Here is a 26,176-nt window from a genome sequence, read left to right as displayed (position 1 = left end):
CCTAATTTACCCCAAGTTCTGTGCACCCATCACCTGTGCTCGCAGACCTACATTGTCTTCCAGTTAAGCAACACCTGCATTTTAAAATACTTGTTTTTAAATCCTTCCATGTTTTTATCCTTCCCTCAGCTCTATTACATAAGTTAGACCACTGGGTTGTGCCCATATAGTCTGATACACTAATTTGACATTCACATGCAGCCTTAAATCCAATTGGATTGATGGTAAGAGCACAGTTGGGGTACCTGTGAGGAATAGCTTCTGATTGTGTGGCTAATGTGTCTCTCTCTGTCTCGCGTGCACAAAAAGGAAGATTTCATCAATTTTATTGAGCGTCCTGAGAGATTTTGCAGACAAGAGTTCACTTTGAAGTTGGTTTGTCTGCATTCCTTGTGCGTTAATGGGATTCTACGGTGCCGCCCCTCATTGTTATCATCCTGCTGCCTGAACATGCTTTCTTTAGGCATGGATTTTGAATGTGGATGAATCATTTTGGGGATGATTTATAAACATCTGACTGGGCTATCCATAATTAGTTTCCATCATATAAGACTGTTGGATATTATGATCTACCTGGTCTTTGTGGCAAGTGGTTGGGATCTGGAATGCACTGCCCGAGTGGAGGCAGATTCAACCATGGCTTTCAAAAAGGAATTGGATAAGTAGACAAAGGGCAAGGGACTGGGACCAGCTGAGTTACTCTTGCAGTGAGCCACACAGTGGTGATGGGCTGAATAGCCACCTCGTGCTGTAGCCATTCTACATGCTTCACTATGTTTTCCTCACTTGTACATGAGAAGTAACACCTGACTTTAATATTAACTACTGATTGGGAGGCTGATGGATAATGTTTATGTCGTGCCTGCTTTTGACATGTCATTTCCATTCCAAATTCAGCTGGTTTCAGCACTCCTGTATACTTTCTGTTGGAAGGATTTATATTGAGTAATTTTTCAGCAGGCCCATTAGAGTCCACTTGATGTAGTTGCATAGGTTTCGAGTCGATCTGAATAATTTCAGTTGAAATGCTCTCTGAAAGAGCTATGCTAATGGGTTGGGTATGTTTGTCAGTTTTTTGCTTCTATTGCTGCAGAGGAAATGGTACCTGATTTGACCAAATAATGTTGCCATTCTTGAGGGAGGTGCCTTAATTTGAATAAAATGTGTCTTCAAATTGTCTGAATTTAACAAATGAGGCAAATCAACATGTGAAAGATGGTCTATTCGTACAGATTGCCCTTGAGAAATTACCCTGCTAGTACTCTTGAGTCTTTAGCTGTGGAAATTGCAAGCTCCTGTTGCTGCCTTGGTGGATGTGGGCACAGAATTGGATCTACTGTGCTCCAGCCCAATTCCTGGTCTATGCTGGAGTTAAGATAGGTTCCCTGGATAGAGTATCACAATTAGAACCATAGAATTGCTACAGTGCAGAAGGAGGCCATTCGGCCATCAAGTCTGCACCGACCCTCTGAAAGAGCACCCTACCTAGACCAACTCCTCTGTCCTATTCCAGTGACCCCACCTAACCTGCATGTCTTTGGACTGTGGGACTGTGGGAGGAAACCGGAACACCTGGTGGAAACCCACGCAGACACTGAGAAATTGCAAAGTCCACACCATCACCCAAGGCTGGAATTGAACCCAGATCCTTCCGTTTTGTCTGATGTGCAAGTTTAATTTCCCTGATTTAAGAATATAAAGACCAGAATGAGAAGGCTATTCGATCAATCAAGCTTGTTCCTTTCACATAGCGTGTAAAATCTGATCTATCGTAGATTACATTTTACCTATTTAATCTTCTGAGGAAAATCAAGTCGGACTGCGGAATATCTGTAGCTATCCATGCTGCTTTGTTTATTCTGTACTGATTAGAAATCATTGTTCCACAAATCATTTGTGAATTTCTCAATGTAATCTTCACCCCTGCTCTTAACCAAATATTCAGCCAGCTCCAAATTGACAGGATTAGCTGATTCAACTGCGATTTAATTCCAGAATCCACCAGTATCGTGAAATATATCCTTTCTAGTCTCAAACAGTGCCTAAGGTGTTAATTTTATATTCGCACCGTTAGTTCTGTGCACGCATTTCAAGTTAAATAACGAACTTGTTTACACGTGCTATCAATTTCTCTGAATACTTTAGAAACCTGGATCATGTCCCCAGTTTCTTTTTCCAATGAAGACTAATTCAATTCAAGTTGTTTCCTACAATTCAAAGCTATTAGTTCTAGATACATTCCCACCACACTGCCTGAACACTCCAATTCTTCATTGTCTAATGGAAGGGAGGCTGCAAAACTGCATACAGGCAATTATCTAAGTGCATTTACAATAAACCAAATGAACCAGTATATGAATTTGCCCAGTTCCGCCTAAACATGGTACAAATAAATGATTGTACAAACAATGGGTTGTGCCAAATTAATAAATACTATTTTTGTTATAAAAACAGCATTAAGCACCACAAATTAAACCAATTAGACCCTCAACTACTTGTTCAAATAGTGCCTTCACTGACTCATTAAAAAGTATGCTGAACTAGGAGTCTTTAAAATCATCAATGTACACACCAGAGCTCTGCAATCACAGGTGAGGAAAATTAATATAACACTTGAAACTACAAGACAATGATCACTGTGCTGAAGAAGGCCATTTGGCCCATTGTGTCTGTGCTGGCTCTGCAAGAGAATCTTGGTCCAACTATGATCAAATCTACCTCCATTGTAGCATGAGACTGCCAGTAGTTTCAAGCCAGACCTCTGGGCCTTGCATATTGGCACAGTGGTTAGCACTGTTGTTGTCTCAGCACCAGAGACCTGGATTCAATTGGCCTCAGGCGACTGAAATTTATACTTTCTCCCTATGTCTGCATGGCTTTACTCGGGTGCTCCGCTGTTGTCCTTGCACAGTCCAAAGATGTGCCTGTTAGGTGGACTGACCATGCTAAATTGCCCCTTAGTATACAAAAACATTTGGAAAGGGTGGGGCCGACCCTAGGTAGGGTGCTCTTTCAGAGTCGGTGCAGACTAAGTGGGCCAAATGGTCTCCTGCACTGTAGGGATTCTGAGATAAGAACAGGAATATGCCATTTGGCTCTCTTAAGCCTCTCTGAACTGCAAAGTGACTATTATGCCACCAAATATCAGGAGCAGTTTTATTTCTCTGTTTAACCTAATGTAACTAAAATACTTTAAATTGAATAAGAGGCTTTAATAATTAATATTTATTGTCACAAGTAGGTTTACATTAACACTGCAATGGAGTTACTGTGAAAAGCCCCCAGTTGCCACATTCCAACACCTGTTCGGATACACTGTGGGAGAATTCAGAATGAATTACCTAACAGCACGTCTTTCGGGACTAGTGGGAGGAAACCCATGCAGTGACCCAAGCCGGGATTCAAACCTGGGACCCTGGCGCTGTGAAGTGATGGTGCTAACCACTATACAGGCAGTCCTTTGACCTATAACACAATTGGTTCCTGAAAACCACATTGTAAATCAAATCAAAATGTTGCAAGTCTGAACTGATTTTCCCACAGCAACAATATCATACATGGGGAGATTGGTTCCTGAGCCAAGACTGGATACCAACCCAGCTGTATTAAATGGCATTAAAGGCAGCATGGTAGCACAGTAGTTAGCACTGTTGCTTCACGGCACTAGGGACCTGGGTTTGATTCCTGGCTTGGGTGAAGTCTGCGCTTTCTCCTGTCTGCATGGTGCTCCGATTTCTTCCCATGAGTCCCGAAAGTTGTGGTTTTCTATGTCCAATTCTCGTAAGCGTTTTACAGCACAAAGAAGCCCGCTACCTAATGCTCAAATTTAAAATAGTCCCAATCTGGGTAAAAATTACCTCCAAAAGGCAACTGCCACCAACAAATGAGAAACGATTAAATAAATCACAAATGTGAATCAACAATCAAACCAGATTGTTATTTTAAAACATAATACAAAATGGAAACTTCACAATGTGCTAAAACTCAAAATGGAAACATGCCAAAGTTCAAGAAAGCAGCATTGCACTGCAGTGTGGAGCTAAATTGTAATACATGTTTAATGACAGCGAACAGAATATACTTTGTACATAGAACCCTGACTACTGACAGTACATTCAGACCCATTAATCGCATCTCTGGTTGGAGCTATTTATATCTACTTGATATGATTACCAAAGCCTCCAAAATGCTCGCATGTTGGATAGCTGAAGTGATTTGATTCCTAAATCTTCAAATTATTACAGAAAAAATACTATTCTTTATTAAAGGAAATTTATTGTTACAAATTGCAGAACTAACTGGCTGAATGTTCTACTGATACATTCACACGTTATTTTGCTCAGTGTTTTTTAGTGCCAGAATGCTGAAAATACAGCTTTGGGATAAAGCTGTTTCAGTTTCTACAATGTCCTCAATACAAGAATCATATCCAGCTGTCAGCACATTGCTGCATGCAATCATTGCATTTGTCAGCAATGGTAAGTACCAATTAGAAAAGTTAAGTTTTCCATTTGTCTGCTCAGGCTCATTGATATCATTTGCATCTCTTGAGTCCAAAGGTGGTTGTTCATGCTTCATTCCATGTTCCTGTGGTCATTGTGGAAAGAGGTTATTGATATTGGAAGAAGGCTGGTGTTAAACATCAGTTTGGCAGTTGGGCCAAATGCCTGTTTTACCCCCGGAATAATTAGAACAGAGTCCAGTATAATGCCATATTTAAATAAATAGTCCAAACACGTGTAGTATGTAGTAAGTTCTTTTCAAGTATTTAAATATATGCTTTATATATCACTACAAGTATTGATTATCTGAACCTCTGGTCTACTAGAATAATTCCACAATACTTTGCAAAAGCATTCTTGGATGCAAGGGTCTACAGATTAAGAGGGATGGGTTTTTCTGCTTCAAGTCGGAACTGTAGTGATAAAAACAAAAAGGGTTGAGAATACTAGTAGCATCTGGGGAGAGAAAGAGTGAATGTTTCGGGTTGATGACCTCTTGTCAGTACTGACAAAATAGATATGCACCATGTTTTAAGCCGGTAGAGGCAGGGATGGGTGAGGAGGGCACGAGGAACAAAAGAGGAGGGTGATTGGGTGAAAGACAGGAGACTAAATGACAAAAAGAGATGATGGTGCAAGGCAAAAGATGGGATAATGAGGCAAGTAAAGAAACAAAGGGTGTAAATGGCAGAACTATCACCAAGCTCCAAAAAATGGGGGCAGAGGTTATTTTAGTGTAAAGGGTTAATGTTAAGTATATGAACAGTCTATATCATCAGTGATGTACAGTCATGTGACAATGGAGCATATTGAGGGATGATTCTGTGTGAAGCCTCGTACCAAGTCTTGACCTATATATTGTTAGAAGAATATTTAACAAAAGGCAAAATTTTATCAACAACTTTGCCTCCAGCGGTCTCTATCGATCCTGACCAAGGACAACCTAAACTAAGACCCACAACAATGATAAGAGTTATAATCTGAAATTGCTGGCCTTAAATGTTGAATCAGTAGGCGGTAAAGTGCCTAAATGAAAGAGAAATTGTTGCTCCTCACGCTTACATTGAGCTTTAATGGAACAGGCTGAGGACAGAGTGCAGAGTACAAGTGGGAAAGAGAATTAAAATTACAGGGGACTGGAAGCATGTGAACGTATTTGCAGAGTGGATGGAGGTACTCTGCAAAGCTGTAACCCAATCTGTATTTGGTCTCCCTAATGTAGAAAAGATCACATCATGAACAGTGAATACAGCATACTAAATTGCAAGTATGAGCAACTTACTGTTTCAACTGGTGGGAATGTTTGGGACCCTTAGGGTGAAAAGGAGCTTCCATGGGAAGGCACATTAAGAAGGGAAGGGGTGTTGGGATGATTGAGTAGTGGACTAGGGTGTCAAACTGTCCCGTCAGAATGCTGGAAGGGGAGAGACGAAGATGTGTTCAATGGTGGAATCAGGCTTGAGAAGGCGGAGGATGATCTGTTGAATGTGGTGGCTGGTGGAGTGAAAAATTGAGCACAAAGGGAATTTTATTGTGGTTCTGGGAGGGAGGGGTAGGAATGAGAGCAGAAGTGCAGAAAATGAAATGGTCCAGGACCTGGAGCACAGAAATAATGGCACGGGGAAATCTTTGTTCTGAAGACATGTTGGAAGAATTGGTATAGAGGGTGGGGCCCAGAGCCTAGAAATAATGGCACAAATAAATCTTTATTCTGTAGACATATCTGAAGAATTGATGTAGAAGGTGGCATCATCAAAATTGATGGGATGTAGACACTGGGAGTAATTGCAATCAAGATAGCTGTGCATGTCGGTGGACGTATCCCCAGAAATGGAGACATCAGCGTTGTTTTTCACAGGATATGTAGTGGCATCCATGGCTGAAGTATGAGGTGACTCCAGAAATTTTTTTTCTTCGCTGATATCACTTTGCTTAAGCAGTCAGATAGAAAAGTAAACAGAGAACCTGAACAATTGTGCTGAATCTCTTATTGTTAATGTCACGTGATTTTATAATCACTTAAAGCCAATTTAGTCAACTAAGGGGAATTGGCAAATGCATCAAACCACAATCATCTATCCAGTCTTTCTTGGGGAGGGAGGAGGGAGGAGAGAGGGAGGGAGGAGAGAATGAGATGAGTTACCTATTTTGGCACAAAATAAATCAATGCAACATTTTCAAGTTCTTTCAGCTTAAGTTTGCAGGGTTCAATTTTTGGAGTTCCTTTGCAAATATTGCACAGAATATGAACAATGCAGATGTGAAATTCATGAGAACATACCAAAAGCAACTAACTGTAAATATGCCTTTTGCCTTATGAAATCCTTACTTGGCAAAATTTATAATTTTTGCAGATCTGAGTCACAGCTCAAACTACTAAAAATAATTCTCAAGCTCACAAGCTGAGAACAGAAACAATATTATCGGAGTGGATTTTTTTTTCTTAGGAACCAAATCTAGTAAGCTAGCACTGGAAGGAAATGATCCAAATAATTTGTCTAGTTTGCTTATAAATAGGGACCAAGAAGTATAGGCAACTTGGGTCCAAGTCAAACTAACTTAAATGGACTATTATTCCTTTGACAGTTCTCTTATTGGTTAGTAAAGTGTTCCCATAATATTAGAAGTTAATGGAAAAAGTCTGTGGAAGCACCTGAAGTTGTAACTGTCTAAGCATTACATTCATTTCAAGAGCCAACTAACTTGTCATTATGTCTCTGGGCCAATAACACCAAAATAGAGAGGTATGCAAACAAATAATGTGACATATTGTGGAAAGAGCAATTGGATATTTGGACCTCATTCATGGAGGACATGGGTGGTGGGTCAATGCACTGGATCAGCTCAGCAGCAGTTGTGTATACAAATGAATACATCTCCCATGTTGCAAACCTGATCCATTAAGTAGATGCCAGATGTTTGAAGCTCTTAGAATAACAGAAGATCCAGACTGGAGCATTTCTTTTCCAGGCAGATAATTTAAATGAACTGCTAAACTTCCCAAGTTTACCAACAAAACTGAGCTAGATCAGTTACTGCCACCAGTATTCATGTCCAATCCTTTTCCGAATATAAGACAAAATTAGTGAACCCTTGGGAAAAGGGATGGGCTAATTGTGGGACAGTCAAAATAGATGCTTTAAAAAAAAAAAGAAATGAAACCGAGTCAATGTGATGAATACTGTATACATAGGTTTTCAGATTTAAACGGGTAGGAGACCGGCGGCGGCCAAAGTGCTGAGGGGATACATGGACCAGATGGGAGGGGTGGATCCCTGGAGGTTTGGGAGACCGAGAGCGCGGGAGTATTCCTTTTTCTCTCACGTCCATAGGGTTTATTCCCGGATAGACTTTTTTGTCCTGAGCAGGGGGTTGATCCCGAGGGTGCAGGATGCCGAGTATTCGGCCATAGCGATTTCGGACCATGCCCCGCACTGGATTGATCTGGAGATGGGGGAGGCACGGGACCAGCGCCCGCTCTGGCGCCTGGATGTGGGGATGCTGGCGGAGGAGGAGGTGTGTAAGAGGGTTCGGAGAAGCATTGAGGGGTATCTGGTTACCAATGATACGGGGGAGGTCCAGGTGGGGATGGTCTGGGAGGCTCTGAAAGCAGTGATCCGGGGGGAGCTGATCTCCATCCGGGCCCACAGGGAAAGGAGGGAGAGGAAGGAGAGGGAGAGACTGGTGGGAGAGCTTCTGGAGGTGGACAGGAGATATGCGGAGGCACCGGAGGAAGGGTTGCTGGGAGAACGGCGCAGGTTGCAGGCCAATTTTGACTTGTTGACCACCAGAAAGGCGGAGACACAGTGGAGGAGGGCGCAGGGTGCGGTATATGAGTATGGAGAGAAGGCGAGCAGGATGTTGGCGCATCAGCTCCGTAGGCGAGATGCGGCTAGGGAAATTGGGGGAGTGAAGGATGGGGGTGGAAATGTAGTGCAGAAGGGGACAGAAGTAAACGGGGTCTTTAGGGACTTTTACGAGGGATTGTACCGGTCGGAACCTCCGAGGGGGAGAGAGGGGATGGAGAGCTTCATGAACAGGCTATGTTTCCCAAGGGTTCAAGAGAGGCTGGTTGAGGGGCTGGGGGCGCCGATAGAGTTGGAGGAGCTAGTCAGGGGGATCGGGCAAATGCAGTCAGGTAAGGCCCCGGGGCCGGACGGGTTCCCGGCAGAATTTTACAAAAAATATGCGGACCTGGTGGGTCCCCTGCTGGTGCGAACTTTCAATGAGGCGTGGGAGGGGGGGGCTTTGCCCCCGACGATGTCGCGGGCACTGATCTCTTTGATCCTAAAACGGGATAAGGACCCCTTGCAGTGCGGATCATATAGGCCTATTTCACTCCTTAACGTAGACGCTAAGTTGCTGGCGAAGATCCTGGCTACCAGGATAGAGGATTGTGTGCCAGAGGTAATTCATGAAGATCAGACAGGGTTTGTCAAGGGGCGGCAGCTCAACACGAATGTGCGGAGACTGCTCAATGTTATCATGATGCCGGCAGTGGAGGGGGAGGCGGAGATAGTGGTGGCGCTGGATGCAGAGAAGGCGTTTGATAGAGTTGAATGGGGGTACCTATGGGAGGTGCTGGAGAGGTTTGGATTTGGGGAGGGATTCATCAAATGGGTGAGGCTGCTTTACGCGGCGCCGATGGCGAGTGTAGTCACAAATGGAAGGAGATCGGAGTATTTTAGGCTTTATCGTGGGACCAGGCAGGGGTGTCCCCTGTCCCCCCTGCTCTTTGCACTGGCGATTGAACCGCTGGCCATGGCGTTGAGGGAGTCAGGGAAGTGGAGGGGTCTGGTGCGGAGGGGGGAGGAGCACCGGGTATCGCTGTATGCAGACGACCTGCTGTTATATGTGGCGGACCCAGAGGGGGGAATGCCGGGGGTGATGGAACTGTTAGCGGAATTTGGGGGCTTCTCGGGCTATAAGCTGAACTTAGGAAAGAGCGAGGTATTTGTAGTGCACCCGGGAGATCAGGAGGAGGGAATTGGGAGGCTCCCCTTCAGGCGGGCAGTGAAGAGTTTCAGGTACCTGGGGGTGCAGGTGGCCAGGAGTTGGGGGGCTCTTCATAAGCTTAACTTCACCAGACTAGTGGAACAGATGGAGGAGGAATTTAAAAGGTGGGACATGGTGCCGCTATCGCTGGCGGGCAGAGTGCAAGCCGTCAAAATGACGGTTCTCCCGAGGTTCTTGTTCCTCTTCCAGTGCTTGCCCATCTTTATCCCTAGGGCCTTTTTTAAAAGAGTGACCAGCAGCATCATGGGATTTGTTTGGGCGCATGGCACCCCAAGGGTGAAGAGGGTCTTCTTGGAGCGGAGTAGGGATGGGGGGGGGCTGGCGTTGCCCAACCTCTCGGGGTATTACTGGGCGGCCAACGTGTCGATGGTGCGTAAGTGGGTGATGGAGGGGGAGGGGGCAGCATGGAAACGGATGGAGAGAGCGTCCTGTGGGGATACAAGCCTGGGGGCCCTGGTAACGGCGCCGTGGCCGCTCCCTCCCACGAGGTATACCACGAGTCCGGTGGTGGCGGCTACCCTCAAGATTTGGGGGCAGTGGAGGCGACATAGGGGAGAAGTGGGGGGCTCGATGGAGGCTCCGTTAAGGGGGAACCATAGGTTCGTCCCGGGGAACATGGATGGGGGATTTCAGGGATGGTATAGAGCGGGCATTAGACAGCTGAAGGACCTGTTTATCGACGGAAGGTTTGCGAGCCTGGGGGAGTTGGAAGAGAAATTTGGGCTCCCGCCGGGAAACATGTTTAGATATCTGCAGGTAAAGGCATTTGCTAGACGGCAGGTGGAGGGATTCCCTGCGCTCCCCGCGAAGGGGGTGAGTGACAGGGTGCTCTCGGGGGTCTGGGTCGGGGAGGGGAAGATATCCGATATCTACAAGCTTATGCAGGAGAAGGAAGAGGCGTCAGTAGAGGAGCTGAAAACGAAGTGGGAGGGGGAACTGGGGGAACAGATCGAAGACGGGACATGGGCTGATGCCCTGGAGAGGGTAAATTCTTCCTCCTCGTGTGCGCGGCTTAGCCTCATCCAATTCAAGGTGCTGCATAGGGCCCACATGACTGGGACGAGGATGAATAGGTTCTTTGGGGGTGAAGATAGGTGTGCCAGGTGCTCGGGGAGTCCAGCGAACCATGCCCATATGTTCTGGGCATGCCCGGCATTGGAGGAGTTCTGGAAGGGGGTGGCGAGGACGGTGTCAAGGGTGGTGGGATCCAGGGTCAAGCCAGGATGGGGACTCGCGATCTTTGGGGTTGGGGTAGAGCCGGGAGTGCAGGAGGCGAAAGAGGCCGGTGTGCTGGCCTTTGCGTCCCTAGTAGCCCGGCGAAGGATTTTGCTACAGTGGAAGGACGCGAGGCCCCCAAGCGTGGAGACCTGGATCAATGACATGGCGGGCTTTATTAAGCTTGAGAAGGTTAAATTCGCCCTGAGAGGATCGGTGCAAGGGTTCTTTAAACGGTGGCAACCTTTCCTCGACTTTCTGGCTCAACGATAGGGTACTGGGACAGTAGCAGCAGCAACCCGGGGGGGGGGGGGGGGGGGGGGCGTTGATTATGTTAGCTTATTTTAGGGGGGGGGGGGGGGGGGGGGGGGCGTTGATTATGTTAGCTTATTTTATTTAAATTTGATTTATCTAATTTTAATTTATGGTTAAGTTCTCTTGTTTGGGGGGGGGGTGGGGGAATGTGATACATGTGATGTTACGTTATGGGGGGAATTGTGGGTGTTATGGGGCTGTTAGTTGCATATTACTGCTTTTTGCTATACTTTTTGTTATATTTTCTGCAAAAAATTCCAATAAAAAATTAAAAAAAAAAAAAAAAAAAAAAAAAAAAAGGTTTTCAGATTTAATAAGATGTTTAATAAGACAGTCATTTTCAAACCTAGCAATGGGACCCACGGGTGAGTAATGGGCTGATGATAGGGCCATGTATCACTGCATTCCCAATCGCAGAATGAAGTGCCCAATGACGCGACCGGTTTTGAAAAATGCCGGCTGTGACCGGCTTTCAGAATGTTTGATAAACACTGATGTAAGAGACTTGTTGCAAAGAATTAAGAAACAGAGCAGTAAAGGAAATATAGCTGCCTGGATAGAAAGATGACCATCGGGCAGAAAGTGGACAATAGGGCTTTGTGAGCATATGTTGTGGTTGATGAATGAGGAGCATGGGGACATGGACTTCAGGTGCGTTTGAAGGCCTTTTCCCCCCAACTTGTAGAGGCTATTAGAATGTAGAATGCATTACCACAAGGGGTTATTTAGGTAACTTAATTGAAAAGAGAATTAGAGAAGTAGCTGACAAAGAATACAGCTTCAGTTGGCAGAGATACATCACCTCCTTCTATGTTCTAATTTCTATGAATACAATTCTACTGTGGTCAAATTAAAGCCTGAAGCAGTACTTTCCTTGACAAATTTGAAATATGCTTGCCGTTGAATAACAGATGTGGCTTCAACAGCTGCAGACTTCAAAGTAGAATCCAATTTGACAGATTTTTTTCTACTGAAATTTTGACCACATTATTATGAATGACCCTTGATGATGGAGGACCCTTGATCTTGGAAGACATGTCTGATTTTTTTTGTTTGTATATTTTTGTTAGATATATTTTCCGCACATCACAAGTGACAGTGTCCGAGATGGGCTGCTGACCCTATTTCCACTCCATCACATTGCCCTCCACTGACGCTACCTCAGTTTTAAACCATGCCTTTGTTACCTCCAGACTTGACTATTCCAATGCTCTTCTGGCTGGTTTCCCATCTGACATAAATAAACTTATTCAAAACACTGCATCCTAATTCACATCACATCTAGCTAACCAATTATCCCTGTGCTCCGTGACCTACATTAGCTCTCGGACTGGCAATGTTGTAATTTTAAAATCCTTGTTTAGAAATCCCTCCATCACCTTGCCGCTACTTATTTTTAAAAAAAATTTAGATTACCCAATTATTTTTTCCAATTAAGGAGCAATTTAGCGTGGCCAATCCACCTACTCTGCACATTTTTGGGTTGTGGGGGCGAAACCCACGCAGACACGGGGAGAATGTGCAAACTCCACACGGACAGTGACCCAGAGCCGGGATTGAACCTGGGACCTCAGGGCCGTGAAGCGGTTGTGCTAACCACTAGGCCACCGTGCTGCCCCCTTGCCGCTACTTATGTCTGTAACCTTTAATATTACGACCATGACCAAGACCAAACAGCCCCCAACTCCAATCTCTCATTCCCTCAAACATTCCCGATTTTAACCTACCATTGGCAGCCATGACTTCAATTGCCTCGGCCTAAGCTCATAAATCTTATCCCTAAAAATCTAAACATCTCCCTCCTCCTCAAAATTCATCTGCTTGGTCAAACCTTTGGTCGTCAGTTCTCATTTCAGTATGAGTGCCAAATTTTGTCAGATAATGCTCTTCTGAAGCATTTTGGGACACTGAACTATATGATAAAGGTGTTATGTAAATACAAGTTGTTGTTGTTGGAGAAACAGCATCAGCATTAGATTTACTGCATTCCAAGCATTGAGAGATGTCATTGCAGAAATACTGAAAGCCAAATAAAAGCTGGGTGAAGATTAATCAAAAATATAGTGAAGACAAAAAATGGCTTATTCTTGTCTACAATCATGCTAAGTCTAAAAAGATAATCATTCTCAATTATGTCTGCTTCTTCAGCCAGAGTTGACTTTAGATTACCGTAACTATCTTTTTGTGAATCTGATTATCTTTTTAGATGTTTATATGGGTTGACTTTAGATTACCCCACTATCTGTTTGTGAATCTGATTATCTTTTTAGAAAATATAATGGGTTGACTAGACTACAGATTACCTCCTCAACTTGTATATAAATGAGAACCTGGAAGCTTTCTCAAGTTATTTAAAAAAAATTAATTTTGCAGTATGTGGGCGTCACTGGTTAGGCCAGCATTTATTGCCCTTCAGAAGGTGGTGGTGAGTTGCCATCTTGAACCACTGCAGTCCTTGAGATATAGGTATACCCACTGTGCTGGTAGGAGGAGAGTTCCAGGATGTTGCCCCAGTGACAGTGAAGGAAAGGCCACATATTTCCAAGTCAGGATGATGAGTGACTTGGAGGGGAACCTCCAGATGGTGGGGATCCCAAGTACCTGCTGCTCTTGTCCTCCTAGATGGTAGTGGTCGTGGGCTTGGAAGTTGCTGTCTAAGGAACCTTGGTGAGTTCCTGGAGTGCATCTTATAGATGGTACACACGGCTGTCATTGTTCTTTGGTGGTAGAGGGTTTGGAAGTTTGTGGAAGGGGTACCAATCAAGCGGGAAGGTTGGCCCTGAATAGTGTCAAGCTTCCTGAGTGTTGTTGGGAGTTGCATTTATCCTCTTCGCCATATGATTCCTAGCCTTTTACCTGCCTTGGTAGGCACAGTATTAATATAGCTAGTCCAGTTCAGTTTCTGATCAATGGTAACCTCCAGGATGTTGACTGTGGGGGATTCAGCGATGGTAATGCCATTGAATGCCAAGGGGCGATGGTCCGATCCTCTCTTGTAGGAGATGGTCATTACCTAGCACTGTGTGGTGCAAATGTAACTTGCCACTTGTCAGCCCAAGCCTGGATATTGTTGAGGTCTTGCTGCATTTGGATATTGACTGCTTCATTATCTGAGGAGTCACGAATGGTACTGAACATCGTGCAGTTATCTGCAAACATCCCCACTTCTGACATAATGATGGAAGGGAAGTTCATTGATGAAGCAGCTGAATGTGGTTGGGTCTAGGTCACTACCCTAAGGAATTCCTGCAGAGATGTCTGGGAGCTGAGATGATTGACCTCAAACCACCATACCATCTTTGTTTATGCCAGGTATGAGTCCAACCAGCAGATAGTTTTCCCCGATTCTCATTGACTCCAGTTTAGTTAGGACACCTTGATGCCAAATTCTGTCAAATGCTGCCTTGATATCAAGGGCAGTCATTTTCACCTCACTGTAATGATATAATCTAAGGAGAGTAAAGGGTTAACAAGGTGATGTTAATGTATATCAACACTAGATGGCATCACTGAGTAGTCTTATAAAAGACTGCGTCTCTATGCATTCTTAGAGAAGCTGTTGGAGAAGAAGGGTAGTGTAAGGTTGAGTTAGAATGTAGGTTTAGTGAGATAATTAATTACTGTAACAGATTCAATACTATTATTTTGTTAGCTGTTACTCAGTAGTGTGTGGACCATTTCAAGTTGTTTATAATAAACTAGCTTTGGTTTAAACATATAGCTCTATGTTCTTTGTAAACACTACCATTTTGGCTATCTTGGAGAACAATAAAGGAACATAACACTCATCGCTGGCATTCAGCTCTTTTGCCATGTTTGAACAAAGCCTGAAATGAGGTCAGGAGCCGAGTGATCCTGACGGAACCCAAACTGAGCATTCGTGAGCAGGTTAGTGCTGAGTAAGTGCCGCTTGATAGCTCTGTTGATGACTCTGTCCATCACTTTGCTGATGGAGAGTAGACTGATGGGGCAGTAATTTGGCTGGGTTGGATTTGTCCTGTTTCTTGTGTACAGGAAATTTTCCACATTGCTGGGTAGATGTGTGTTGTAGCTGTACTGGAGCAGCTTGGTTAGGGGTGCGGCAAGTTCTGGAGCACAAGTCTTCAATACTATTACTGGAACATTGTCAGGGCCCATAGCCTTTCCAGTATTTAGCGCCTTCAGCTGTTTCTTGATATCACTGGAGTGAATCGTGTTGGCTGAAGACTGACATCTGTGATACTGGGGACCTCTGGAGGAGACCAAAATGGATCATTCACTTGCCACTTCTGGCTGAAGATTGTTGCGAATGCCTCAGCCTTGTCTTTTGCACATATGTGCAGGGCTCCTCCATCATTGAGGATGGGGATATTTGTGGAGCCTCCTCCTCCAGTGAGTTGGTTAATTATCCACCAACGTTCACGGCTGGATGTGGCAGGACTACAAAGCTTAGATATGATGCGTTTGTGGAGGAATCGCTTATCTCTGTCTATTACTTGCAATTTATGCTGTTTGGCACACACAAGAAGTCCTGTTTTGTAGCTTCACCGGGTTGACACCTCATTATTCGGTGATGTTGCTCCTGGCATGCTCTCCTGCACAATTAATTGAACCAGAGTTGATCCCCTGGCTTGGTAATGGTAGAGTGGGGGATATGCCGGGCCATGAGGTTGCAGATTGTGGTTGAATACAATTCTGCTGCTGCTGATGGCCCACAGCGCCTCATAGATACCCTGTCTTGAGTTGCTAGATCTGTTCAAAGTCTATCCCATTTAGCAGGTGGCAGTGCCACACATCATGATGGAGGATATCCTCAATGTGAAGAGGGGACTTTGTCTCAAGGACTGTGCGGTGGTCACTTCTACCGATGCTGTCATAGACAGATGCATCTGCAGCAGGCAGATTGGTGAGGATCTCACAGCCAGCTCTGTCTGTGGTGGTACTATCGAGCCATTCTTGGTGATGAACATTGAAGTCCCCACCCTGAGCATGTTCTGTGCCTTTGCCAACCTCAGTACTTCCTCCAAGTGGTGTTCAACATAGAGGAGTACTGATTATCAGCTGATGGAGGCCAGTATGTGGTACGCAGCGAGGTGTATCCTTGCCCATGTTTAACCTGAAGCCATGAGACTTCATGGGGTCCAGAGTTGATGTTGAGGACTCCCAGGGCAACTCCCTCCCGACTGTATACCACTGCTGCCACCTCTGCTGGGTCTGTCCTGGCAGAGAGACAGGGCATACCCAGGAATGGTGATAGTGGTGCCTGGGGCATTGTCTGGAAGGTTAGATTCTGTGAGTATGGCTATGTTGCTTAACTAGTCTGTGGCACAAGCCCCCAGATATTAGTAAGGAGGATCTTGCAGGGTCGGCAGAGCTGTTTGCCATTGTCGTTTCTGGTGCCGGGTGGTCCATCTGATTTCATTTCTTTCTTGTGTTTGTGTCGCTTGCTGGGCCATTTCAGAAGGCATTTAAGAGTCAACCACATTGTCGTGGGTCTGGAGTCATATGTAGGCCAGACCAGGTAAAGAAGGTCCCCTAAGGGACACTAGTGAACCAGATGAGTTTTTACGACAATCGTTTCATGGTCTTCATCAGACTTTTAATTCCAGATATTTTATTGAGTTTAAATTCCATTGCTTGCCATGGTGGGATTCGAACCCGTGTCCCCAGATCATTATCCTGGATTACTAGTACAGCCACCATAACCACTCTGCCCACCGCCTCCCCATTTCAGTCCATCATTTTAGCACAAATGCAAGAAAAGGGCTTCTGAATGGCACCCTTCCCTATAAAGGGAGATGAGATTGCTGTCAACATTGGCATCTATTGTGTTTAGTCATCACAAAGTCCACCTATATTTGGGAAGCTCCACCTTTTAGGGCAAATTGGTGAAAAAAGCAATTATTTCAGTGACATCATTAAAACAATATGAAATCAGCTTAATTTGCCTCAAGGCAGTAATTAACCCATTTTCCCAGTGATAATTACATGATCAATATGAGGCTAAATCTCCAAGCAAAATGAATAAGTTATCAAGTAACATATATATGTACAGCTGAAATTGGGTAAATGAAAAACTAGATTGTTTCGGTAAATATTTATTCATGTCACTGGCTTTAACCATGTATAGTCATATCAATGTAATTTTTTTATTACTGTAATTAATCACCACTAAATGCAATTGCACACATCTTTATCAGACCACCAAGACACTGTAAAACCAATATTACTAGATAGCCATTTATCTCAAGTGAAAACCAAACAATAGTTACAGATCTATTTAATCTTTATTGTGAAATACAAGATGGAACAACAGGCTTACAAATGGAAATTATATAAAGATTACTAAGACAGGAAAGAATGATTTTCAAATCAAATTAAAAACATATTTGTTGAAATCCATTACTTATAAATAGTTATTAATGGTATTTGTATCAAATTAACCTTGCCACTCAAGGTTATAAAGAGAGAATTACATTGAAATTGAGAGCAAGTTATCCATTAGGATTGAATTGAATATTAAAGTACAAGTTTGGAATATCCAAGACTGCTGGCATCTCGACAACATTGTAAGAGTGATGTAGCTTTGATAAATGACTTATTTATGCATTACATGATTAGTGATTGTCATGTCACAACTTATTAATTCCTGAAAGTTCCAGCCTTTTTTGGCTGTCGCAGTCTTGATTTTCTTGGCATATTTTCTGCCTCAGACCCAACTTCTACCGATGCTGTACTTGTTGCTGAATTCGTCGGTTCAGAACCAGAAAGATGTGGGAATGCCCTCTCTGACCTTTTTGTCAGTTTGGTTCGTGTTGTTAGTCGTCTCTTTTTACATTTATCCATGTCGCAAAAGTCTTGGGGAGAACTGCCTACAGAAAACAAGGACCCACATCCATCCTCTTTTGTGAGGCCAAAACTGTTGGGTTTACCTTTGACTGACCTTTTACAAATGGAATTATGTTTTAAAAGCTTCTTTCTCACAGATGGTTCTCTTAAAGACTCAGGAGAATTCATTCCCATTGTAACCTCACGGAGGGATGCTGGAGTCTCCCCTGAAACTAGCTTCTTGGCACTATCTGTTCCGTTCTGACTGGAGCCTCTCCTTCGCTTTGTTTGTAATTTTGTGTTTACTTCATTTTGTTTAGCATCCTGCAGTGCTGACTCACTGCTGCCTACTGTGCTTTTCAAACCTGTCTTCAGCTGTTCAATCGCTTGAGGTTGTTGTTGGCAGTTCTCTTGAACTGGCTGTATCTCATTAATATATTTTTCCAGTTTTATGACAGGAAGTAATAACTTGCTTTGAACAGAGCTCATACAATCTTCTGTTCTTCCAGTATTTATATCCTGAATCTCATGCCTGAAACCTGCAGCAGATTGGGCTACATCCTGCTCATCTTCTATCACAGCATGCAATACTTTTGGCAAACAATTCTTAGTTTCGGATTTGTTAAAGTTTCCCATTTTTGTGTGACAAGTCTTCTTCACACTGAAGAAATGAAAGGTCCAGAAAGAATTAAGATGTTCATTGTCACTCAGATGAAAAACATTCATTTATGTATTCAGTACTTGTGAAAAGCCCCCAAAGTTATTCAAATGTCAATCTTAATTAATTCTGTTGCACATAGTTCAGATGTTTCCAGCTGTGAAAACTAATACTCGTTTCGCATAAATTTTATATTAAGTAAAAAAGCAAAAGCAGGAAGTACATTTTGTGGGGCTAACAAGAAAAAGCTTGTTTTTGAAATGAACCTAAAAGAATTATTCTATTAACATACTGCTTGTTCAAACAGACAACACATTAAAAGAAAATGCTTTAAGTCCAAATTTTGTGGCAATAATTGGAAATTCCAATATTTTAAATACTGAATACTTAACAAGCACAACAGAATGATGTGTTCCTGTAAAGAAGTGCTTAACGCTGATTCTGGTAAAGATTTTTTTAAAAACCCTGATATTTAACTTGCTCAAGATCTCAAAATGCAATTTGTGGGAGAAGCTTTTTCCCTGTTTTGTTTATTTCAGTTGAGCCGATAAGGCTTCACCTGCTCTAGTTGTTGTAGCCTAGAAATTCAGAAATCGTAATGCAACGATAAAATGCATTTAAATAATGCCTTTAACATAGAATATGTCGCAAGGCACTTCACAAAGGAGTAACAAGAGGAACAGAACACTGAATGAATTGGGAGAGAAATTAGGGAAGATAATTAGAGGCTTGGCAGTAAAGACGAGTTCTGTGAAGGTCAGGGCCGAGGCAGCTGAAAGTTCTGAGACCTCAGTGGCAGGTATGAACATCAGATAGCCAGTTTCAGAAACCAAAGGAGACAGAGGGGAGAGGATGTCTGAAGAGGCTTGCAGTAGTGGGAGTGAAGGATGCCACGGAAGGATTTGAGGGCAGGGATGACTATTTTAAATTTAATGTATTGGGGATAGGGAGCCATGATGGACAAGCATGGTTTTGTACTGGGCAGGATACAAATAAATATATTTTGGATAAGTTGGAATTTATGGAATCTAGATGAAAGGACACCAGCAAGGAGAACACTGGAGTAATTGAGCATGGAGATTGTAATACAATGGAATAGGGTTTCAATGTTAGAGTGATAAGATAGAGGCAAAGGTGAATAATGTTACATTGGAAGAAATAAACAGTTGTGGGAAATGTGCAATTTGAAGCTCAGGCTCAAGCAAAAGGCCAATATATAGTGTAGTCTTACTGAACCACGGGTGCCCAAATATGGATGGTGTCATCTGAGAGTACCTTAAGAAATGGGTGTTTATCAGTGATGTCAGAGTGTTGGTGGAGCTGGGCTGTCTGTCAGCTTTTTACTTTCGTTTTAGGCTGTTTGCTGCAGGGTGTGCTTTAGTTTAGTTTTCAGTGTTGGAGCTGAAGCCAGACCGAGCAGGTGTACTGTTGATCTCTCTGCCATCAAAAGACTATCTCTTGATCATTTGGTGAATTCAGAATTATAAATGTTCTCAGTAGTGAATGTAAACCTAATGTGCTTCTGTTAAAAGGTGTTTCTTGGGTCTTCTGGATGTTGATTGGGAAGTTATTAAAGATGACTTAGTGTTGTCTATTTTGGGAGTTGTATTTGAATTGATGGTTGCTAAGATGTTCACTGTTTGTTTTAAAAAGGTTAACTTGAATTCATAGAATAAACATTGTTTTGCTTTAAAAAATAAGTTTCCATTTCTGCTGTACCACACCTGTAGAGTGGGCCGTGTGCTCCCCATACCACAATCTATTAGAAGTTGTGGGTCAGGTGAACTCCATGATACACTTGGGTTCTCTAAACCCTGGTCCATAACAAATGGATTCACATGAACTAAGAAATAGGACCAGGAGTAGACTATCTGGCCCATTGAACTGCTCCACCACTCAATAAGAGCACGGCATATTCGATGGTAGACTTCACTTTCCTGCTTACCCCCCCGAACCTTTGACTCCCTATTGATCAAATCTGTCTAACCCAGCCTTGAATATACTCAAAGACCCAGCCTTCACTGCTCTCTGTGGAAGAGAATGCCGAAATCTAACAACCCTCATCTCATCTCCATCTTATGGGAAATATATTTTAAAACTGCGTCCCAGTTCTAAATGCCCCCCCCCCCCCCCCCCCCCCCCCCCCCCCCGGTCGGGGAAACATCCTCTAAGCATTTACTCTGTCAAGCCCCTTCAGCATCTTACATATTTTAATCAGATCACCGATAATTCTTTTTAACTCCAGCTGAGTTTGTGACCAGCATCGCAAACCATGTCTTCAGTTATTTGATTGTTTTTATAGTATATAGATAAGGAAAAGGAGGGGCCAAAGAAATTCTTCAGGGACTCCTAAGAAGGCAGTGCAAGGGAGGAATGAGAAGGAATTATAAGCTATACATTGACTGCATCCAGATAGGTAGGAATGGGTCCAATGAGGATCTTAAACTGGACAATGGTGGAGAAGTGATCGACATCAGTGTTTTTCAAAGTCGGGGGCTTTTAATAACTCCGGCTGCAAGGGGCCACGAACATGTTTTAAAAAAAAGTCGGCCACATTGCACATGCGCGCACGATGATCAGCGTGCATGCGTATTCTGCGAACATGTTTTAAAAATTTGGCCGCATTGTGCATGCATGCCGATAGTCGTGCACGCATGCGCAATGTGGCCGACTTTTTTTTTTACATGTTCGCAGAATGCGCATGAGCGCCGATAATTGGGCACACATGCGCAGTGCGGCCACTATTTTTAAAAAACTGTTGCAACTTCTTGTTTTACAAGTTCTGTAGTGGTTTTTATTCATTATTTTATTCATTTAATTTATTCATTTTTTTGTTTTTACAAGTTCCGGGGGGTTTCATTCATTTTCATTTATTTTACTCATTGTATTTTTTTTTACAAGTTCGGGGGTGGGGGGTTTATTTGATAAAAATTTACAAGAAAAATATGCAGAACTTTGGACAGATGGAGACTCCATACTTTCCGACACCAGAAGGCTTCACCTTCATCCAACAGGTTCCATTGGAGGAGCGTGTACGAGGGCCAAAGGGACATAAAACCATTTCCTCCATTTTTGTCAGCAGCAAACAAGATAAGAGAAAATGGTGGGTCACGCAGATCGGGTCCCGAAAGTTGGCCGGTTGGTAAAAATGGGTCCCTGGAAAAAAAGTTTGAAGAACACTGATCTACATTGTGAAAAGATAGAGGAAGATAAAGAGGGGAAACTCAACACAGTCAATATCACCGAGGACATCATTCAAGGCTTTGACCAGGGCAGCCAGTGCTGTGACATTGGAAAAATCTGATTTAGATTGTAGCTTTTTAAAAAAAAAAAAGGTGGAAGTGGCAATCATTTTAAAGGGAAGAGAGATGGTCAAGAATGTAATACTGGGTTTCTGTGTCATAGATTGAGCTACAGAAAACCACCAACTTATTTTTTGGTTGAAGGAAACCAGAGACTGTACAATAATACACCAACAGTTTCTTCAAGTCTTCTGTTCCCAGCAAATACCTATTAAATTTAATGCAATATTGATTCCCATTACTATTATGGGTGGCACAGTGGCTAGCGCTGCTGCATCACCAGCACCAGGGACCTGGGTTCAATTCCAGCCTTGGGTGACTATGTGGGAGTTTGCATGGTCTCCCCTATTCTGTGTGTCTTCCTCCAGGTGCTCTTGCTTTCTCCCACAGCCCAAATATATGCAGGTTATGTGGATTGGCCATACTAAATTGCCACTTAGTGTCCAAGGATGCGGTCATTGGGTGGGACGGGGGGAGGATTGGGTGGGACGGGGGCCTGGTTGGGTGCTCTTTCATAGGGCTGTGCAGATTCAATGGGCCTCCTTCTGTACTGTCAGAATTCAATGATTACTACTACCTCCAACTACACTGTTATTACACCACTTAACATGATAAACAAGATGCTAGGATTTTGGTATACAGGTCAGTTTGATAAGTGGATACTTTGCACATGTGAAAATGCCGTTACAGAATTTGTCAAACTTCTGGGCACAGAGGAAGCAGATCATGACTGGTTTACGGTTTTACCAAATATATTCTTTTGTGTGCTGGGCGTTTCTAAGAGTCTCATGTTTAAGAGTTAACTACTGTGCAATTTGCAACAGTATATCCTGATAAATGAAATAAAAGGACTGCCATGTTGATCAGAACCAAAGACAGCGGTTGGGATTCTCCATCGGCCACGGGCAGAATCAGGAAACACAACAGGACGGAGAATTACGCGTCAGCCAGAAATCGTGGCCGTTGCTGGTTGCCAAACGGAATGCCATGCTCCAGCCGCTCAACAGTGGCACAAATGAGTTCTATGTCACACGTCAGTGTGGCCATGCAAATTGTACAGTAAATGCCGTGGCATATCATTAGCAGGCCTGTGCCGGTATTCTCGGAGCCTTCAGCAATACGCTGCCTCACGTGGCCTCCCCAAGGAGGACGCACACAGTAGATCCCATAGGAGGGTGCTGGACAGGGGCAGCAGAGCAGGTGTAAGGCCAACCATCCATACCCCTGCCGGCAGGTACGGGTGCCGGGGCCAGGGGTATGGTGCGGAGGGCATAGTGCCAGGGGGAACAGCCGGGTATGAGTGGGAGGCGACAGGTGCCGCAATGCCGGCCAGGTCCATCGTGTAGCCTGTTGGGCATGGGGGTACCCACCACGCTAACATGTCTGCACTTTACCCCCTGCAGACAATGGATTTCGGCATCGAACCAGGCAAGGTTGCCATCATCCTAGCTGTCGCAGCCTTGGCAGATACACTGAGGCTTACGAGCAGGAGCTGTTCAGAGGACCCTGCAGAATCTGAGGTTTCCCCAGAGGAACAGGGGCCAGCCAGTTAAGATGAAGAGATGACTGCCCAACAGGCTGAGGAGGTGGTAAGGAGGTGTGCAGCATGCCTCGTATATATCGGCAGTGCCAATCATTCAAGGACCTGTCGGATCCGAAGACTCCATCTGAGCAGTGGGACCGTGCACCAGATTATGGTGCATCTGGCATTGGGGGGGGGGGGGGGGGGGGGGAGGAGGGATGATTGTGGGCACCCGCTCCTTGTGGCCGTCAAGGTAATGTTCACCCTGAACCTTTACGTCATGGGGTCCTTCCAGCCATCAAGTGGTGACCTGTCTGGGATCTCGCAAATCTCGGTGCACAGGTGCATCTGCGCCGGAACAGAAGCTCTGTATGCCCGGTTGGCACAATACATTATCTTCGGCATGGACCTAGTCCACCAGGTTGTCCGGGCAATGGGATTCGCTGCCATCGCCGGGATGTCCCAGGTCCAGGGGTGATCGACAGAACGCATGTCCTCCTATGAGCACCACCGTATGAGGGGATGGTCTTCATGAACTGAAAGGGGCTCCACTCTGTGAATGTGGAGCTGGTGTGTGACCTCGAGATACACATCATGCATGTCTGCAATACTTGATCCTGGCACACTCGACAGTTCCTGACACCACCGGGCGAAGGGTTGGCCCCTGGGCGACAGGGGTTATCCACTGCGGTCGTGGCTGACGATGCCTACCTGAAGGCCACATTAGAGAACCGTTACAATGATGTCCATGCAGCAACCAGGGATGTGATCAAGCGGTACATCGGTGTGCTCAAGATGTGATCCAGGTGCCTGGAGCGCTCTGTAGAGGCCCTCCAGTAGAGCGCTAGGAGAATCTCATACATCGTGGTGGCCTGCTGCGTCCTTCACAATATCGTGTAGCAGAGGCGCGACGTGCTGGAGGAGGAGGACAAGTAGCAGCCCTTGTCCGGGCAAGGAGGATGCATAGGAGGCCAAGATGGGCAGGGGATGGGGCCCGGGCAGCTATAGGAGGCTGCACAACATGTGGCACTTCGGCCATCGTGCACAGGACAATCTAATCGCCTCCAGGTTCACCACCTAGGGAGCCTGGCCACTGGCAGTCCTATCATCCTGTCGCACTCCCCTGCATTCCTCTCTATACCCCCCCCCCCCCCCCCCCCCCCCCCCCCCCAATACCCCGTGGTGTGGGAGACACAGGGCACTGTGTGATGGCTGCTCTGGAGGCCCTGTCTTGTGCCCACCTTCGACACCAGCTCCCCCCACCAGCGGTCTCCCACCTCCCCCACCCGGCACACAATCCCAGCCCAACCCAACCCTCATATCCGGCAGACAGAGCTCCGAGGCCAGTCAGAATGTTAGTGTTCTGAGGTATTTATTGTGATTATATATACTCTGTGCCTTTGACCCTATACTGTCCTATCCGCTTCACCCGTGCCAACTTAAATGGTGTTTAGCTTTCTGGCCTTATGGGCTCTAACGCTCCATCTAGGTGGTTCCCCAGGTGGTACATCAGGAATGGAGGCTGCCTGCTGCGAATCCCGCCCTGTGACCTTGGTCCCCTTTAGTGGCTGACTCCTGGAGCGACCGGGCCATCGTTCGGGTGTCCCAGGTAGCATGCTGTCACCAATGTCTGCCCGCTGCCCATCAGATGTGCCAGGGACAGGAGAGGGTATTCAAAGGTGTTGCGGTGTTCCGGCATGTTCCCTGCAGGGGTAACCGGATGGCCAAACAGCACCTCCTTCTCCCTCAGGGTGCCCGATGGCCCCTGGGCTACTCCTCAGATGTGGGTGCAGCTTGAGCAAGGTCCGGGGGCTCCCTCGTCACCTGGAACTACCAGTCCTGGAGGCCAGCTCTAGTCTCGACCAGGGTTTCAATGCTCGTGGCCACAGAGCACAGGGACTGTGCCATGTTCCTTTGGGACTGTGCCACGTCATTCAGTGATCATACCAGGTCCCTCTGTGACTTGCTCAGGTCAACCCACGCCAGGCCAACACCGTCGTGCCTGCAGCCATGGCCCGTTGTGACTTGAGGAAGCTCTGGAGTGCAACTGCAATGTCCAGGTGGCCATGGTGCATGGCTGCATCCGACAGGGCTGCCCTGTTCTATGCCTCGGCTTTCGCCCACACAGAGTGCCCAGGCCTTGAACATCTAGACCCACAGCCGATACACTCTCCCCCAATGGCTCCACTACGGATGTCACCCGTGCGGTGTTGGCCTGGGTGGCACACATTGTCGCCACCGCCATCTGTCCCTGCAGGCGGTTGGACTCCTCCAACTGCAGCTGCTGCCGCTGGATGGTTGCGGACAACCGCTCATGTAGTCTCTGGCTCTCTGTCTGCAGCTCCAGCATGGTGGGACCGCTATTTCCCCAAGACCCATCTGGACGGCAGCTAGTCCCTGGGGTTGGGTCTCCCTCTGACCGTCCTCCCCTCGGGGGTTCCTACCTCCACCTGATGAACCAGAGCATGTGTGTGGTGTTCAACAGATAGTGTCCCAGGAGTCTCTTCACGAACATGCCCAACTGAGGTGAGGGTGTCTGGGATGGGTGGAGGATCTTGGTGACAGTAATGCCGTGCAGTCAGTGTTGCCCTTGAATGTGTCCCCAGGGTTTTAACGGAGCTGAAGTGGGGGGTTCGCGATGCAACAAGTCCCACCTTGCCACTGGATAAGTCTTGGGGTTGAGGACGGGGATGCTGGATAGGCCCGTCTCGTCGCCAGACGATCCTGTAAGATATACAACAAGAAGCATAATTAGATTGCGGGTGGCGAGGGGGAGATCAGCGGGGGCTGTGCAGTGCCACATGTGCCATAGCATTCCATCAGCGGCTCACTTTGCTTC

General features: G+C 45.4%; 1 protein-coding gene across 1 annotated transcript in view; it reads right to left on the bottom strand.

Moving 5' to 3' along the window:
• Window positions 1-17,295: 17,295 nt before the first annotated feature.
• Window positions 17,296-26,176, bottom strand: part of LOC119971323 (SLX4 interacting protein) — a 229,150-nt gene continuing 220,269 nt past the window's right edge. Inside the window, 1 exon segment of the mRNA XM_038806719.1 lies at window positions 17,296-18,516. Within this exon segment, the coding sequence (XP_038662647.1) occupies window positions 17,670-18,516 (847 nt within the window). The 3' untranslated portion in view covers window positions 17,296-17,669.

This window comes from Scyliorhinus canicula, chromosome 1, assembly GCF_902713615.1.
Source record: "Scyliorhinus canicula chromosome 1, sScyCan1.1, whole genome shotgun sequence".
In the NCBI taxonomy this organism is placed as follows: Eukaryota; Metazoa; Chordata; class Chondrichthyes; order Carcharhiniformes; family Scyliorhinidae; genus Scyliorhinus; species Scyliorhinus canicula.
This window is presented reverse-complemented; position numbering and strand designations above follow the sequence as displayed.